The sequence below is a fragment of the Paralichthys olivaceus genome, chromosome 13 (assembly GCF_024713975.1).
Source record: "Paralichthys olivaceus isolate ysfri-2021 chromosome 13, ASM2471397v2, whole genome shotgun sequence".
Taxonomy (NCBI): Eukaryota; Metazoa; Chordata; class Actinopteri; order Pleuronectiformes; family Paralichthyidae; genus Paralichthys; species Paralichthys olivaceus.
In genome coordinates, this window is record NC_091105.1 from 13,811,429 (window position 1) to 13,828,523 (window position 17,095).

The following is a 17,095-nucleotide window of genomic DNA, read 5'->3' on the forward strand; positions in this document are numbered from 1 at the left end:
GGATTACAGTTTCTTAGGTCAACACACACTTTCCATGCTACTCTGGCAGTCATCTGCAGTATGTCAAGATATATAAAGAATTAATGCCAAAAAACACAAGAACACTTAAACACTGACTGAGTTTTTCTAGTGTAATTTCAATGTAGCTTATGTATTATATTCTTAGAAAATGTATAACAAACATTACACACATACAATATTAATGTCGTTTTAATGCTGTAGTGCCTCAAAAACACAAAGGCACTTTTGTGGGAGAATTAAGTGTCACAACTGCATTGTGTACAAGGAGATCCAAAGCATAAAATACATTTAAACATGTTCTGTCCTTAACTATTTATAACTAGATCTAGCTCATATTATGTCAAATCATTGTAGTTTCATTAAGCGATCATAACTTCACAGGAGGGGACGTGGTCACCTTTTTAACCTGCATGTCTGTGGGATCCTGGACAATACATGTGTCACTCGGTAACTGCTGTGACAGAGCTAATCTTAAATGCCCTTGTGCCCTGCTGCCACTGTTGTCTGCTGGGATGTGGCCCAGCCGAGGGTCAGAGTCAATTTCATAGCGGTAGTGATATCCCTCCAGAACGTCTCTGCAGGCATCCCTCATTTCAGTGATCCATTTCTTCATCCCTTTGCGATTCAGGTAGAGCACGAACAGAAAGACCATCCCCACGAACCCCAGCACCAGCCCCAGGAAAACATAGGATGTCTGCAGGGTGAGGTCAGCCACCTCCGCCTGGATTGGGACAACACACCCAATGGCCTGGACACTGAGCCCCCGCAGCCGGGTGTTGTTCAACGCTGTTGGTGAGGCACATCTCACAGCATCCACATCTAGCTGAGCTCTTGATTCGTTCAGCCAGGTGACAAAATCACGGATTTCACAGGAGCAAGTATAGCGGTTGTTACCGAGATGAATGCGGATGTTGCCGAGCTTCTCCAGCTCCTGCAGAGAATCGGCCCTGAACGTCATGAAGGCGTTCTGTGTGAGGTCCAGCACCTCCAGATGGTTCATGCCGGAGAAAGTCCCACTGTAGACTGCCATCAGGGAGTTGTTCCCGAGGAAGAGCTGCTGCAGGTTAGGAAGGTGAGAGAACATTCCCGGGGGCAGCAGGGAGAGGTGGTTCCCAGACAGGTCGAGGCGGAGGAGACCCCCGAGGCCACCCCAGCGCAGGGCCGTGGTGAGGTCCGTCAGGGCGGTGAAGTTGTAAAGCGAATGGCTCAGGTTCAGCTCCTGAAGGGGACTGCCGAGGATACTGAGGGCCTCAGGATGGATGAGAGCCAGCTGGTTCCCGCTGAGGTCCAGGAAACGAAGGTTGACAAGGGCAGAGAAGCTGTGAGACTCCATCTCTGTGATCCTGTGAAGACGACTAACACTGTAACATGTGCAACATTTAATATCATCCTCTCACTTCCAGTCACTGTGCTGTAAAAGCAAATAAAAGCCACATCATCACAGACATAGACATTTATTGATCAGATGCACATCAACAGAGTTAAACTCATATTGTCCAAATACAGATGAATATACATTAATGAGACACACAGATCACTGACATTCTCACCTATTATTGCTTAAAACAATGTTGGTGACATTCTCCATCTCTGTAAACGAGTCAGGTGCAATCTGGTGAATGTTATTCCCTGTGATATAGACAGTCCTCGTGTATCCTGGAATACTTTGAGGCACCGAGAGCAGATCCTTAGAAACGCATTTCACTGTGCGAGTGACAGCAAAACACTCGCAGCCAAAGGGACACTCCAAGCACTGGTATGGTGCAAAAAGCAGAATTCCCAAAAACGCACAGACTGCAAAAGTACACATCTCAAAAATCAATTATTCCCGATTATACAGAACACAAATATGTTAACGACAGCTTGCATGTGAAGCAAATTCAAAAAATTGGATCCTAAGCTCTAGCTCCCACTAACTAATCAAATACTGCAGAGGCGGCAAACACTGCCCGCTCCAGCATCAGTCCCTTCCTCATCTGCTCCACTGTGGAGTAAAGGTTCCCATAAATTGATGGTGGTTCATCTCACGCAGAATCTGCTGGATGAAAAAAGGTACGCGGTTCCCTTAAAGGTACAGAGGACGATGAGGGCGTCCACAGCCTGTGACCTACACGTGTGACACGAGGGGAAAAACGGGCTCCAGCACATTCAGAGTAAAGTTCGAAGAACAGAAATTTGAAACTGATAGAGATACAGTATTAATATACACAGCATTTAAACAAACGAAATTATATTTTTGAAAGTATTGGTAACAGTTAAATAAATCAGCAGAGGTCCAGCACCAGTGTGCATGGTTTATTTTAAAACCTTCTGGAGAAAAGCAACAACTTAAATAAAAATAAATAAATAAAAACACCTCACGCATTTGATTTTATATGTCATAGGAAAGTGGACTGAGGAGGAGGGACGTTTTCAGTGTTACTATTTTTCACATGTTTCCTACATCATTCTATATTTGTACTCATATCTCTTGGACAAATAATTGATGAACACATTTCTGCTTTAAGATTTCATGGTCCGTTTTGTGGCCATTCATCATTGAAATGTACATTAGCCGCACTGGAAACACATTCATCATCGCCATCCATGAAAGAAGTAATACATCAGCTGGAACTCAGCTGCATTACTCTACTACAGTGGAGTCTTTCCTTCGTAATCCTCTTGATAGCTCAACAAAAACAACAGGGACCCACGATGTGAAAAAGAGTTACGGTAACTTTTGAATCCATAAATACATAAACTCATTTTTTGATTTCAAAATTATAAACAACCAGCCTAGCCCTCAATCCCACTCTAACAGACTAGATCATGTCAGACAGAGAAGTCCTTCAATTACAAATATCCCATCAAAGCACATCAATGACAAGTTTAACCAAAGTCTGTGAGTCCTCCTATCGTACTGCTCGCTCCATCACTGGAGGTTGAACGTCAGGATGAAGGTGGTGAGGACTCCGCACAGCATGAGGAAGGGGAGCCAGGTCTTGAGGAACGCTGCCCAGCTGAAGGACAGAAAGAGTGTATTAGAGTAAACATCAACACATGGATATTGTGTTCGCAGCAGTGAGGGTAAAAATGCCTGTGATTGTATTTTTTTGGACAGACAAGGTCATGTGAGGTGTGTAAGTATCACATGCTCCAATCTCTCAGCTCCCATGAGGCCCACAGCACCTCCTCCCTTCACCCAGGGAGCCCCAGCAGAGAGGTGACCTCCAGCGGTGACACGGAGGGGAGCGCCGCTGTCAGTGATGAATTACATGACTCCCCTCCTGTTTAAAAAGACTCCGGTGCTGTGGGAGTGTTTGTGCAGAGGCAGCACAAACTCTGATGCCGGCGTTCTTTATGTGGGTCAGCGGAGAATAATGTATAGAGCAATTATTTGTATTCTTTTGAATTATAGTTATTTATATTAATGTTTATGGTTAAGCTGTAAAATATCAATTTAATATCTCTGACCTAAGGGTTTGATAGCAACATCCTATGAATCACTGCTAATTTCTTTTCATTTATCAGCTAATATAAAGGTATCAGAAATCCTTCACTCCCTGTTACTGTTATCAGCATCCACTCCCCAACAGTTGGGATCTAGTAAAACATTTAGATGATAAGATAATACTGCAAACAGCATTTCCCACAGAATTCATTCAATCTATGGCAGTAGATAGCCATCTCTAATGTTATTATGAGAAGTGTAAAGAAAAGGTTTAGATTCATTATGAAACAGTTGCAGGACAAATTAAATATGGCAGGCTGCCACAGTCTAGGTTATTAATTGGCCAAGTATAGTAGAAGATACTCAAGTGTCATGTTTGAGCTCTGTAACGCAAAGTATGTTGGGAACTGGAGGACGAGGGAGCAGATGTTCACTTAGATGCAGGGTAGGATTTTATCAACATTTTGTTCTTACAGGTAGAACAAATAGCAGAATGAGCCTGGGATACTTACCTCACATGTTTCCCATTGATGAGAGACAGCGCACACAGGTTCACCATGTTCCAAGAAGTGCTGTTGTCGTAGCGCATGAGGTTGAGGGCCATAGCAACGTGGGAATGGCAGTTGTCAAAACATAGATTGTGCTTCAATGAAAACAGGAAACAAATAGATAGCAGATTAAAGAATGTTAATATGGAAACATGTGTATCGAAAAAACTTTAAAAATTGTCTTACCTGCCGACACTTGTATTCCTCAGATGCATCTAGCACTGCTTTGTCCCACGTAGCAGCTCCATTGCCACAGACTTTGTCCACATCAAGCTTCCAGTACCTGTGATATAGAGTAAATGCATATAATTCATGTGACCTACTTGTTGAAATAGAGCCAAGATTCAAGATATTTTATCGTCACGCCGCTTTTACAAGTACTATCCTGTGAAAAACCGTTGCAGGGAAGTTCAGTAATAGATACAATAAAGAAGTTAATCAAAGGCAAATATGATAAGGTAAATATACAGTAATAGAACTTTTAAACTATTAAAATACAGTATTTCTTATTAGCAAACTTACTTTGTTGGTCTACCGAAGCCCATGTTGTCCTCCTGAAAAAAAATCATATCTTAAAACATTTAAAGTAGCACGTAAATGAACTAGTGCTCGATGTTATAGTGGACACGTAAACATATAAAACAGAACAGCTGTTTAATTGAACTGATGGAAATCATCACATGATCATCTGATTCCTTCTGTGTCACATCCGTCCAGTGAAGAAGCAGCTGGTTGAACTTACAGTTCATAACATAATCAGAACTAAATACTTTTAAAAAAGTTATTTGAATCTCGTGGTTGTGAATTGAACACAATCGTTTTTTTATCTCCAGGTTTTCTCGACATATCTTCCTCACATTATTATATTATTTCAACATTTTAGTCATCTTAGTTTTATTTTCAATTAAATGTATTTTATTATTTCTTTCTGTGAGTAACCGATGGTTAAATGACGTCTCTGTATAAACTGAAAACATCTTTTCTCAGGATGTGTTTTGAACAGGAAACTTTATTAAAACTGTCAGCACGCAGCCCACTGCACATTTTGTGTGTATCTTCTGGTACAAATAAAGCTGAGTGTAAGAGGAGTCGGGTGTTCTCCGCACCGGTGAACTATTCCTTTAACAAGACCCCATGCTGCTGGTTTTCTGGCAAAAACATCCTAATTTGAACAGTTTGTTTAAGACTCGAACATCGAAATGTGTAAGAAGTGCCTGGGGTGGGTACACTATGCCCTTGTTTTTATAATTTTGATAGTAAAGTAGTTTGGTCCGTTGTAGGGCCCCCTTTTTGCCGGGGGCTCCCAAAACGTACTGGAACGCTCCTGCAGTGTGACATCTCAGATTCAGTCTTTGAGCCATGAGACGCTGTTCCACACATGTGACGCCACACTGAGCTACTCACCGACACAAAGTAAGAACCTGCGAAATCCCGGATGACTCCAGAGGAGGTGCAGATCCCCATGTGACCGATGAAGGGGAGCACCCACCTGCAGGAGACACATCCATACATGACTGTGATGACGCTGCATGTGTGGATCCATGCAGGGAACACACAACACGGGGACTTATGAAGACAGACAGGAGGAGATTTAACCAGCAGCTACAGCACGAGTCTGCTTCGTTTCCTCGGGCGACATGTCTGCAGCTGATCTCGTGTTAGCATGAAAACACTGTTAGCATCTTACGACAGGATGGGGATGGGCGTCCACACTATGCAGTGCGGGTAGCGGCCGCTCTTCCCGTCGCTTTTGAGGAAATCGCTGTGGAAGCTCATCATCACGTCGACATCGTCCGTCTCCGCCATCGCTGCCCCCGGCCTGACACCAGCTGACTGCAGTGGCGGGCAGCAGCAGCCAGGGGGCGCGGGAGCGGAAGCGCGCAGAAACCGCCCAGAATAAAACCAACAAACAAAAAAAAAAAATCAAAACATCGAAATCAGAAACAATTTTTATTCTGCGTTGATTGTGTGTTTGTAACTAAATGAGAGGAATTCATTATTATTTATGAATATTATGATATTAACCCACACACAGGGTTACACAGGAATTGAATGGAGCTGAACCACAAACATCATCAACAAATCATTCTGAAACAATTAAGCCTAAAGCCATCATATCTTAATTTAAATGACAATCAAGCCCCTTTCTTCCAATAATAATCTTATAATGATCATTGTAAATGTCACATGCAGAGTTTTCTAGGCAAGTTTAATGATTAAATCTAATTTATACATGGAGACATTGACTCGAAAAAAGTGAGCACACATTTATTATGAATTATTTTTGGTGACCCTGGACCTTTGGGACCTTTACTGATCTGTTCATATTTATCATGTATTTAGTCCTTTTTTGGATAATTAATTTTACTTATTTGTTTCTATGTGATTTGACTGATATTTACTATCATTTGATTCATAATTTATTTGACTGATCTTGACTGCATTGTCTATTCATAGCTGATATTCTACATATTCTGTTTTGTACATTGGCAAATAAAGTCACTGAAATAAGCATAAGAAAAACAAGCTATATTAATGGAGTAGAATTATGAGAAGCCCCTTGGTATATTTCCTTTTTCTTTTCAGTTTAATATATCTTTATTTAATTTATCTTCATGTCCATATTTAAGTTATATAGCTGTCTACATTGTGTGCTCCATTCTGAGTAGAACTAAACAATACTATTAACACTGCCACATATTTATAATTTGAATTTATAATTCAATTAACAAAAAACATTGCTCAGTGAACGCAACACTGTTTATTGGCATGTTCACTGTGGCGTTTGAGAACCAGAATTAAATGGGATTTATGATGATCTGCAGGGTTCAAGTAAAACAACTGTCTACCATAACAACAACATTTGCATTTTTTTTCTTCTTCTGCAGAATGGATGTAAATTAACATAAGCATTATTTTGACAGACATAACTATTTTCTTAGCAAGAGACATCTTATTCTTAGTCGACGGGCTCATTCAGCCTCAACTTCATCTCTGTATTATTTCCCTGAAGCTGGGTCACCTCATTACTGTGTACAGCATATGGGACACAGGATGCTCCCCTAACTACTCATGCTTGTGATTTACTGTGCTCACATTTGTTGCCTAATAGTCAGCAAAAGGCAGAGTACAGCTGACACTGATAAATGAGCAGGACATTAGAAAGTTCACAGCACAGCCTCCACCACAGAATGTCTTCCCGACATAGTTAGCATTGCATCTTGTGGCTGCAGGGGCTGTTGTGTAACAGCTGCTCTAAAAAGGACAAAGAACATAATTAACTTCCACTTTCTTTTAACCACTGATGGAACAAAAAAAAAAAAAAGAATACAGACAACAATGTGTTCAACCATTTTATCATTTACTTTGCTTGCGACAAAGGTTATGACAAAAGAAAAACAGAATAACTCAAAACAATGTAAAACACATGAAAGCTTAGTGTTGTGCATGTTGCTGAGAATCCACATCTTTACATCATAGGATGTGATGAGCTGGGATGGATCTATGTCCCGTTTTAAAAATGGTCAGAGAAGCCTCACGCAAGCAAGACTGAACCCCTGACTGCAGCAGAGGACGAGTGCTAGAGCCACGCACAAACCCTGACACCATTAATTAACTGGAATATACAGTACACAGCATAAATGAGATCACCCCCTCTGACCATAAAAAAAGAAATGTTTCTCATGAAAAAAATTAAATATAAAGAAGCCAAATCAGATAAATGTGTGATCAATATCAGCAGAATACGTCAACTAGGCCACATTGTTTGTGTTACATTGATGATATTCTTTTTTTTCAATCCATCAAGTAAGTCATATTCTGGCACTTGGTATGTCCTCTGATACTTTTAAGTACAGAAATGTTTCTCAGCATCAAGTGTACAAGTTTGCAACATGTCATCCCATCTCTCCTGCTCCCCTCCCAGAAGATGAAATCCTCCGGTGTCTGATGTTTGATGAGGAGTGCTGCTCAACTCAATCAAAATTCACCGCAGGGTTGAGGTTGGACAACAGCAGCACTTCCACCTTGGCTCTCACTTAAGGATGCATATGGTCATTGTCATGTTGTGAGCCCCCTGACTTTTTTGCAACACAGCCTTTTAGCATTTCTAAAATAATTTTCCTGTTCACTATTCACATTTCATCTGTCACTGATAAAGAATTGAACATTCCATCATATTCCCAAAATAGGTTTTATCCAAGAGAAATCACTGCATTTGACAGGTTTAAGCGAGGTGTACTCTTTTATGCTGTATACTGTTCCACAAAATCAGCATGTGTCCCACTTATTCCCAACAGAAATTCACACTGACATCTCATGCCAAATGACATTTACAAACAATCAACATGACTTAATTTAAAAAAAAAAAAACTGTATTAGGTGTTTGTTTTTTTTTAATATGTCTTTGTTGATATCTTGTTGCTCTCGTCAACAACCTATAGTAGCAAAACCTTTTAACTAGAAGGAGTAGACCTACAGCATGACAAAATCATGTTTCAATGAAACTGAGAAAACAAACATTAATCCTTGGCTGCTGAAATGATGGACAACCTTTGGCAGAAGAAACCGCTTGTTTGTCTCTGACAGTTCTGAACTAAACAAAGCTTGTAAATATATTTTAATGGAGCAAGCCTAGCAACTTTTACAACCCAGAGATTCTAAGTAATTCTAGGCCATCGGTGAACAAAACTGCAACTGAAAACACTCAGAATACTGAGTCGGGTGTGCAGCCTTTCTGAGATGAGCGGGCACTGTGACTAGGCTCCAACTGAAGAGCAGGCAGGAGATGCAACAAACGCACCGTCATCTAGTGTGTGATCAGATCCTCCATGGAGGACACTGCGACTGTGTGGCCGCTCTGACCTGAAAAATAGGTCGCCCTGCAGCAGGCTTCTCCTTCGACATGTTGTGTGTCTCTCCAACATGAACCTGAGGAGGGATAAGTGCTGAACTCCTCCTGCTCTGTGAGAGAAACTGGGAGTGAAGGGGAAGGTGCTCTCCTCAAAGGTGCCCCCCCCCCCCCCCGCCACTGCAGAGTGGAGGGGGAGGCTGAGGTGTTGTCGGTGCTTTGAAGGGGCGAGATGGGTGTCGTCTCAGCCCTCAATGAATTCCTCTCCCCAAAGTGGTCTCCACCCACCCCATCTCAGGACAGGGAAGGGCGATGCATAGTGCATAGATGTGACATGACATTCACTCAATGTTTCTGTCAGGTAGAGGGGAAATAAAGATTCAAACAGGAGCTGGGAGAGTGCTTTGCCTTCTACGTCAATTCTGTAGAATGGGTTGACTGTTCGTTTAGCTTGGCCGACACTGCACTTGTCCCTCTGAGCTGTCTTCATCATCTGAGCCCTCTGGGCCAACACCACGCAGGCCTGTGATGCGATAGCCCATGTTGAGCAGCATAACCTCCAGCGGATCGGCGTTCATACGTCGCTGGTTTGCCTGAGCAGCACCCTCCATGTCCTCCACCACACGCCCGTTCTCAGTCTCCGTCTGTATCATGAAGAAATGATGGGGAGGAGAGGAAGGGTTATTTAAAAATGTATAATAAAATTCAAACTAACAAATTATCAGCTGATTACCTCTGGTCTGGGGTTCCATAATCGAACCACAGGGTCAATACCACTCGTGGCCAGGAAGCAGTAGCTGGGGTGTGGCTGCAGGCAGTTGACGATGGACTCGTCCCCCTGGAGGATCCTCACCAGATTGGTTGTCTCCTTTTCCCAGATAAAGAAGGAGCCGTCGTCTGAGCCACTGACAATGTACTGTCCTTTGCTGCAGAGAAAAATCAAGTGTTCAGATCAGCCTGAGAAGCCAAACTCTTGTCGATGTCGCATTTACTGGGAACTAGAAATTTGAAAAAGTTACTTCGCAATACAGGTGTACTGGTGTGTAGGGAGCTCATATGGGCTTTCTGGTATAAAAAAGTATTGTTTAGTTTTTGATGTATGACACTAAATTCAGAACTTAATTTAATGAAAAGACCACATGCTGCTGTTTAGATGAAGTTGGACAAGTTATTTGTGATTAGTGTTTCACATAATTTGCAGTGACATGTTTCAGTTTATCCACATTTTGACCAATGAAAGAATTGGTTGAGATTTTTTACATCAAACTAAAATACAAACCTTGTCATGAGGTTAATTAGAATAAACTTTGGCTGACTTGAAATATTGTTTAACAGATATTTTACAATTTTATATTTAAAACAATGTTTTGGTTTTGCAAGGGGGGGCAGCAACACAATATTTTTTTGTAAATAATCCCATTTTGTGTTGAAATATAATGTCTCGATGATTTCAAAGAGAGTTAGGGCTTTACTACTTATGTTGGATGTGCTCAATCTCAAAACCTGGTTGATATCATTCCCACAGACTAGATTCATGAATGAAAGCTGCTTTTCACTTTGTATCACAAGCTCGTGATTGCCCCCTAGTGAGGCCTCTGCAGGCTGAGAGTCAGATCTACTGACCTCCCAAAGAAGTTGGCCTCTTTGATGTCTGTGGTGGTGTTGCAGTGACCACAGTATCTGTGCTTGTAGTCGAAGCTGCGCTCTCTCAGCACCAGCTCGTCTTCGGGGATCGACTCTTTCCTACTGTACGAGTGGAATCGTATGGAGCTGTTGGACTTCTTATCTTCAGTTGCTGAAGAATTCATTTAAACTTATTAGAACTGAATCATTCACACACATTAACAAGTAAACAAAAAGTCTGTTGCCAAGAGATTATAATAAAGACACAACGGCTATATTACTAGTCAAAGATTTGTTTTAGCTTGTTTGTTTTCATTCTTCGAATAGTGTACTTTGTGAGTCATCTCGCAGGGTGGTGGCAATGTGGTTTGTCTGTGGATTTCAAACTCTTACTGTGCATGTTCTTTCCTTTTTCATACCTGATTCTGTCTTAGAGAAGAGAGCCGCCTTGATATCTTTATCTAAGGCATCACAGGCATTACTGTGCGCCTGCTCTGGAAACTTTCCCCTGAAATCATCCAAACACTCCAGAGCCTCTGTCACATACTTCAGCTCGAACAGACACCGTGCCAGTCTGAAATGGGCTTTCAGGTGGCTAGGGTTTAAGGTCAGAGCCTTCAGACAGTCCCTGAGGGCATCGTAATGGTCTCCGTCCCTGTGAATCACAGATGTAAACAAAACACTTGTTAACTGCTTTCATGGCCTTTAGGAAATGTGACGCATTTTCTGTCTGAACTGGTGCTTTGGGCGTCGTGACATGATGGAGCGTACCATTTTCGCTTCATGTACGCTGCAGCCCGGTTCCCGTACAGCATGGCGTTGCAGCTGGCCTCATGAATGCTTAAACTGTACAGCTGGATGGCCTGTGTCCACTGCTGTTGTGCAAATGCATCATTAGCTTGTTGCTTTATCTTCTCCAAGTGAGAGGGGAGCTCAGAAGAACTAAAACAAGGAGAACAGAAGAAAGACGATTCAAGTGTGTGAAACAATTTGTGAGTAGATGCAATCACTGTCCCCGTTCAGACCTGGCATCAACATCCGTCTTGAGAGATCTGATCAAAAGCGAACAGTTCTAAGAATTGATATCTGTCCTGGACATGTCTCCTGTGACCACTTGTGATCTGATCTCACTTCTTCACTTAATATGCAAATGATCATGGACATCATTTCTGTTCACAGGGACCAAATGATGCAGTTTTTCCCCACTCAGGGGGACACTGAAAGATAACTACCTTGAGCGAATCTTGTTTGCAGCAAAGCGAATATGGCTGGTTGGCAAGTGAATTCCATTGGAGACGCCATTGGTTGTCTTTCCATTCTGCACATCTCCTGTGGAGCAAAAGAGCCAGAAAACATCTTACATCTACAGATACCATACTTCTACATCTATGAAGCACCACTCAAATTGTTTTTTTCAGGCTGAACAGACCTACCTGTGGATGACTGGCACTTTTTTGGAAGCAAGAAGGTGTACGGCCTTTGTTTAAATGTCAAATCAAACAGATACACCTAGAAAAAATTTAAACAATAATCAAATAAAACAAAGCTAACAAAACAGACCAGAAATAAAAGGCCCCTCTCCCCATTTCTTGTTTGTTTCACGAAGCATTACCTGCTCCCCTCCCATGTTTACAAGCAGCTCTGTGCCATCTGGACTGAAGGTGACATATGTGGCCACCAGGACCCTAAGGCGGTTATTGTAGTCTGGAAGTTTCACTGGCAGGTGCCCTGGAGAATTCAAACAAACACTTGTGTTATCCAACCACATCCTTCACAATCACTTTCATGTAAACTCTGTATTTCCTGATGACTTGAACATATGATAAGATTCCAAATTAACCCATTTTATAAATCTGATGCCAAACAATTCAGCTACATATGCACCTGCAACATAATACTGCCCGGCTCCGTCTGGGATGGGCTTCTGCCTATCACAGAATGTGTGCACAGCTGCAGACGTGCTCTGACTCATAGATTTTCTGTGGAAAGAACAAAACAAGTTGGTTTAAACTTGGAATGGAGAACACTCCGCATTTCTGCAGTTGTTGAATTATCGTTCGCATTAAATGACTGAACTTATTGACCTGTAGTTGTGTATCATCCTGATGTCATAGAGACGTACAAAGGGACCATTGGCTCCCACTGCCATATAGTTGTTGTCCCGTGGGTTGACAGCCAAACACTTGGCCTCAACCAGCTGACCACAAAACTCTGTCAGGTCAATCAGCACCTCAGAGCGTTTGCTGTTCTCCCGCAGGTCATACTGTCTGTAGAGAACAAGGAGAAATGACCATATTAACATAATTAGACACTGGATATCTTTTGCCGTTCCTGTACTGGTTTCTAACCTGATGATGCCGTCCTCCGCAGCACTCCAGAAGGTGTTGGGCCACATGGGTGCTGTGGCGATACGTTTGACTCTGTTGGTATGATCAGAAAACATGTGGATGGTTTCCTTCACTGTCACGTCATGCACATGGACCTTTGTGTCAGCCGCGCCTGTTATCAAAATTCTGTCTCCGGAGTGAGGGAGGAACTGTAGGGACAGACAAACAAATCAGAATTAACCATTGAGTACAAACAAAATGTGCATTGATTGGCTACTGTTTTGAATAGTCGAATTATTTCCAACAACTAGCGATCATGGAGTAAATGATATTTAATTAATACTCCTATTAAAGTGCTGTGGATGAAAGTCCCATTTTGGGCCTTATATATCAGTGGTATGCATTAAACTGTGTCATGGACAGCTTTACCACAGTAGAACCTGTACATATACAGGTTTTCCACCAAACAACATGCCACTTATTAAATGGTTAACAGTGCCACCTAATGTACAGGAGGGGGCAAAAAACACACCTTCAATATCTGACACAGGACATCCAGAATTTTAATTATGATAGGGGGCTACTTGTAGTTTCAGGTATTTGCATAAAATGCACTTTCAAAGAGACAACATTTGTAATTATTCATTCATCTTTCTTTGCCTATAAGCATTACACACTCAAAATGCTGCCTATATCACAATATGACTTAATATTGGTAATATGTGTAAAGTCAGCCACTGCTAATTATTTCTGCTCACTTTCCCACCTTTGATTTAAAAAATCCATCTTCAATTTAGTCCTTACCTTTACAGAAAATATATTTGCTGCATGACCTGTGTGCATAGTTGTGAGCTTCTTGTGTTTGAACGGATCCCAAATGATGGCATGTTGATCATCTGAGCCCGAGGCCAGTAGACTGGATAAAAAAAAGAAACACAGGAAAAGTCAAGCGATATTCGGATAGGATTTTAACTGCTGATAAAATTTTAAGTCTTATACTGTGAAACTTTGAAAGTGTGCAACAGCTGATGCCCTTTTATTTTGGTGATTCAAATCAAATCAATACCTCTTTGAGCACTGAAAGGGTTTAGTCTGAGGTTAATACTCTAGGGCTATTTAAAACATGTCCTGGTAGAATACAGAGGATTTTATTTACAGCAGATCGACACCGGCGTCGACTCTTATCACCACAAATTCTCTCGACATCTTTGTATGTGTCTTCTACGTGTGTCGCTGTTTTATCATCTGGAGATCATTTTCGTTTTGTTTTTTTCATTTTTGCGCCTGTCACATGTTAGAAGCTTCATCAACGTTCTCCACTCACTTATACTTTATACTAGGAGGCCAGGTGGAGAAAGTGGACACAAATGCATGTGTGAAGGTGCATGTGCATGTATGAACGCATTTGTATTCACACATGCACCTCCTCCTGAGAAACTGCGGAGAATCTACGTGCGTGAGTTCAGTGCATGTTTAAAAGCAGCTATACAGCAAAGAGAGGACAGTGCAAGATTTTTGTCATAGTTGTATGGTGACACAAACCCACCAGGGAAACCAGGTGAGAGATTATAAAATAAACAGAGGATGAAGACTTAAGTATTGAAGACTTACTCTCCTCGTTCATTCCACTCCAAACAGTTCACACAGCCTGTATGACCCTGTTGAGACAGAAAATGGGTCAAAAGAAGTCTCAGTCTCCCTTCTCTATCTACATCTGCACACAAACACGGTTACTGTCACAGACCTGAAGCTCAGCTTCCAGTCCGAGTCTCTTGATGAAGGGGTCAGTCACATGATAGGACCTTTGGAAGCCTGACGCCCTCTTGTCCTGCAGGCACAGATCAAAGACTCCATCATCTTTTACATTTGGGATGGGTCTATTTGGGTTAGTTGCATTGTGTCTTGTCAGTAGTATTTTCAGCTCATTATACAGCATGGCGTTTGTTTACTCACCCTGATCTGCCTGTGCAGGATATCTCTGGTAATGTTGACGGTAGTCATGGCTTCACCACTCGACATTTATATGGGACTGGGGTGGAGGATCCAGGGGTCAGAGCTCCGATGACATTTACTCTGTAGTTCTTGAGTGTAAGCTGTGCAAACATGAACAACATTAAAGCAGGGTGGAGAGCACAGGAACGACTCTTATCATAAACACACTGATTTGATGGAAGGGGGAGGGGGACGACATTTGAACACTTTACTCAATATGGGCTATTTAAAAATAGCTGAACCATTAGCATGCCCTGTAATGAATAAACACGTATTACAGCTGGTAAACAGACTATGGTCACTCCAGAGCCAAAGGCTGGTTCGCTCCCGTCAGTGGAGTCCAACGAGACGAGTTCAGCAGCCGTCGAGCTAATGTTAGCTTTGCAGCTGTGTCTCTACTGAATCCAGCGGACTGTTTAACAAAACCCTGACATTTATTATCAATGTTAGGACACTGTTAGCCTGCTTCAATCGTTAGCCCCCTGTGCATCAGGCCTCTCGTTAACCAAGTGGCTGCTACCTGCGTTAGCCTCTCTAGCGGTACCCTGCTAGCTAAACAAAACGTCCACATCGCCGAACGTAAACATTGGCAACGCTTTCATTTCGATCCGCGGCCGCAGGAGGAATCTCACCGCTTTCCTCGAACTAAAAAGTCTTCTGTCAAGAGATGTCCATTTAGTGAACGGAATGAATCTCACTCTGTGTGAGTTTGTTGACAGGATTGTCGCTGATACTGACATGAACACAAGCCTCCTCCTCCTCCTCCTCACGTCACTTTGTTCAGCCTGCCGAAACAGGACAAACACTTCCGCTCCGCGTCCTTTTCAGGATAAAGGCCTCACCCCCTCAAATTAACATTTCTGCAGCACAAATAAGCTGAGTAACTATACAGTCAATACGGTGTCTAACATTATGATGAATTATATTTTTACCCTTCATTCAAATACTTTACCTATGTGTCAATACATTTTTATTTCACCGATTCATAGGAAGAATTTGTTTGATTGTAAATGTAGAAATAAAGTGAGATATTCAGCTTTATGTGCTGTTCACTGAGAAAGACAATTAAGAAAAGCATGTTTAGTAATCGGACAGACAGAAGATGAAGATTAAAGATCTTAACTGATGATTCTTGAGAATGTGGCAGTTTGGGATGGAAAGATGACTTGGATGAGCTTAGTCAAATTAACTCACAAGAACAGGTTATAAGAACATGTATAGTTGTTGCAGCTGTTTAGAATCTGTAAATGGTTCAGATGAAAGTCTATCTTGTGTGCATTTATTTATTGAAGGTAAAAACACCACCAACAAAAAAAACAAGTATAACCAGAATCTCAAATTAGTGGCACAAGTAGAAGAAACTTGATTTACGTCTTTATAAAATGTAGAGTGTTAAAGGGAAAGTTGGAGAATGCCGAGTATGTTCATGCAGCACATTAAATGAATGCATAATATATTTACATTTTAGCTGGAGACACTTGTGATAGGATGTCTTACAACACTGAAGGTCACAATGTGAAAGCAGAACAAAAAAAAGAAAAAAACTTCAACGTGACTGTTATTACTTAATCACAGCCTGCAGTTCTTGACATTTTCTCAACATGCCAGCAACACCTGTTCTCTAAGAACCTGTCAGCCTCAGTTAGGCAAATAACGTGGATGACTTTCTGACATTTTAATGCTTTATGAGTCCTGCATTAGTGATTCAAACTGAGATTTAGCAGAACAGGAACACGTGTGAAGTAGATGTTCTCACACAGGAAGCCCTTCAAGGTACGCTTAATTATAATTATCTTAACAAAATGTCAGACAGCAATTTTTCAAATTTGATCTGTTTATTAGTGTGAATAATTACTTATGGTTAAACCAAAATACGACAACATGAAGCTGATTTAGTCATTTCTAATTCATCCATTTCAAAAACTCCAAAATGATGTGTCACCGACTGATGACGGGGATGAAATCTTACTATGGATGTCCCAATTTCCTACAACTGATGTCAGCATTTGGGCCATTTTCACTTCTTTGTTATCCACGGCGGTTCTGCTATATTTGGGTGTGGACCTACAACTTCCCTCTGACTGTAAAGCAGAAATGTTCAAATTTAACCAGAGGAATAAATTCTATTTTACAATTAATATAGCTAATGATAAATGGAAAGAGACACATATCAATACCTATAATTATCTCAACAAATGTCAAATTATCATTTCTTTCAAGATGTGTTGTGAAGGTGCGTTGAAGATTGTGGTAAACTCCTTTTATGAGCAAATAATGAAACACTTATAAACAAACCCCCCAATAT

General features: G+C 41.5%; 3 protein-coding genes across 3 annotated transcripts; all 3 read right to left on the reverse strand.

Moving 5' to 3' along the window:
• Window positions 1–249: 249 nt before the first annotated feature.
• Window positions 250–1,831, reverse strand: LOC109631950 (trophoblast glycoprotein-like). The gene is made up of 2 exons (XM_020091029.2): window positions 1,572–1,831; window positions 250–1,364 (listed from the first exon to the last, which is right to left on the reverse strand). Exons 1-2 carry the CDS (start codon window positions 1,829–1,831, stop codon window positions 389–391), a joined length of 1,236 nt encoding a protein of 411 aa, XP_019946588.1. The 3' UTR covers window positions 250–388.
• Window positions 1,460–5,855, reverse strand: LOC109631951 (transmembrane protein 222-like). Its single transcript, XM_020091030.2, has 6 exons — window positions 5,687–5,855; window positions 5,404–5,488; window positions 4,522–4,553; window positions 4,186–4,282; window positions 3,964–4,094; window positions 1,460–3,020 (listed from the first exon to the last, which is right to left on the reverse strand). The coding sequence occupies exons 1-6, from the start codon at window positions 5,803–5,805 to the stop codon at window positions 2,933–2,935; spliced, it is 552 nt and encodes a 183-aa protein (XP_019946589.1). The 5' UTR covers window positions 5,806–5,855; the 3' UTR covers window positions 1,460–2,932.
• A 1,484-nt stretch (window positions 5,856–7,339) lies between these two features.
• wdtc1 (WD and tetratricopeptide repeats 1) lies at window positions 7,340–15,577 on the reverse strand. Its single transcript, XM_069537394.1, has 16 exons — window positions 15,423–15,577; window positions 14,752–14,891; window positions 14,543–14,626; window positions 14,410–14,456; window positions 13,603–13,714; window positions 12,820–13,007; window positions 12,556–12,738; window positions 12,356–12,450; window positions 12,084–12,199; window positions 11,905–11,980; window positions 11,704–11,800; window positions 11,243–11,413; window positions 10,891–11,126; window positions 10,472–10,643; window positions 9,582–9,774; window positions 7,340–9,492 (listed from the first exon to the last, which is right to left on the reverse strand). Exons 2-16 carry the CDS (start codon window positions 14,815–14,817, stop codon window positions 9,295–9,297), a joined length of 2,034 nt encoding a protein of 677 aa, XP_069393495.1. The 5' UTR covers window positions 14,818–14,891; window positions 15,423–15,577; the 3' UTR covers window positions 7,340–9,294.
• Window positions 15,578–17,095: the final 1,518 nt, after the last annotated feature.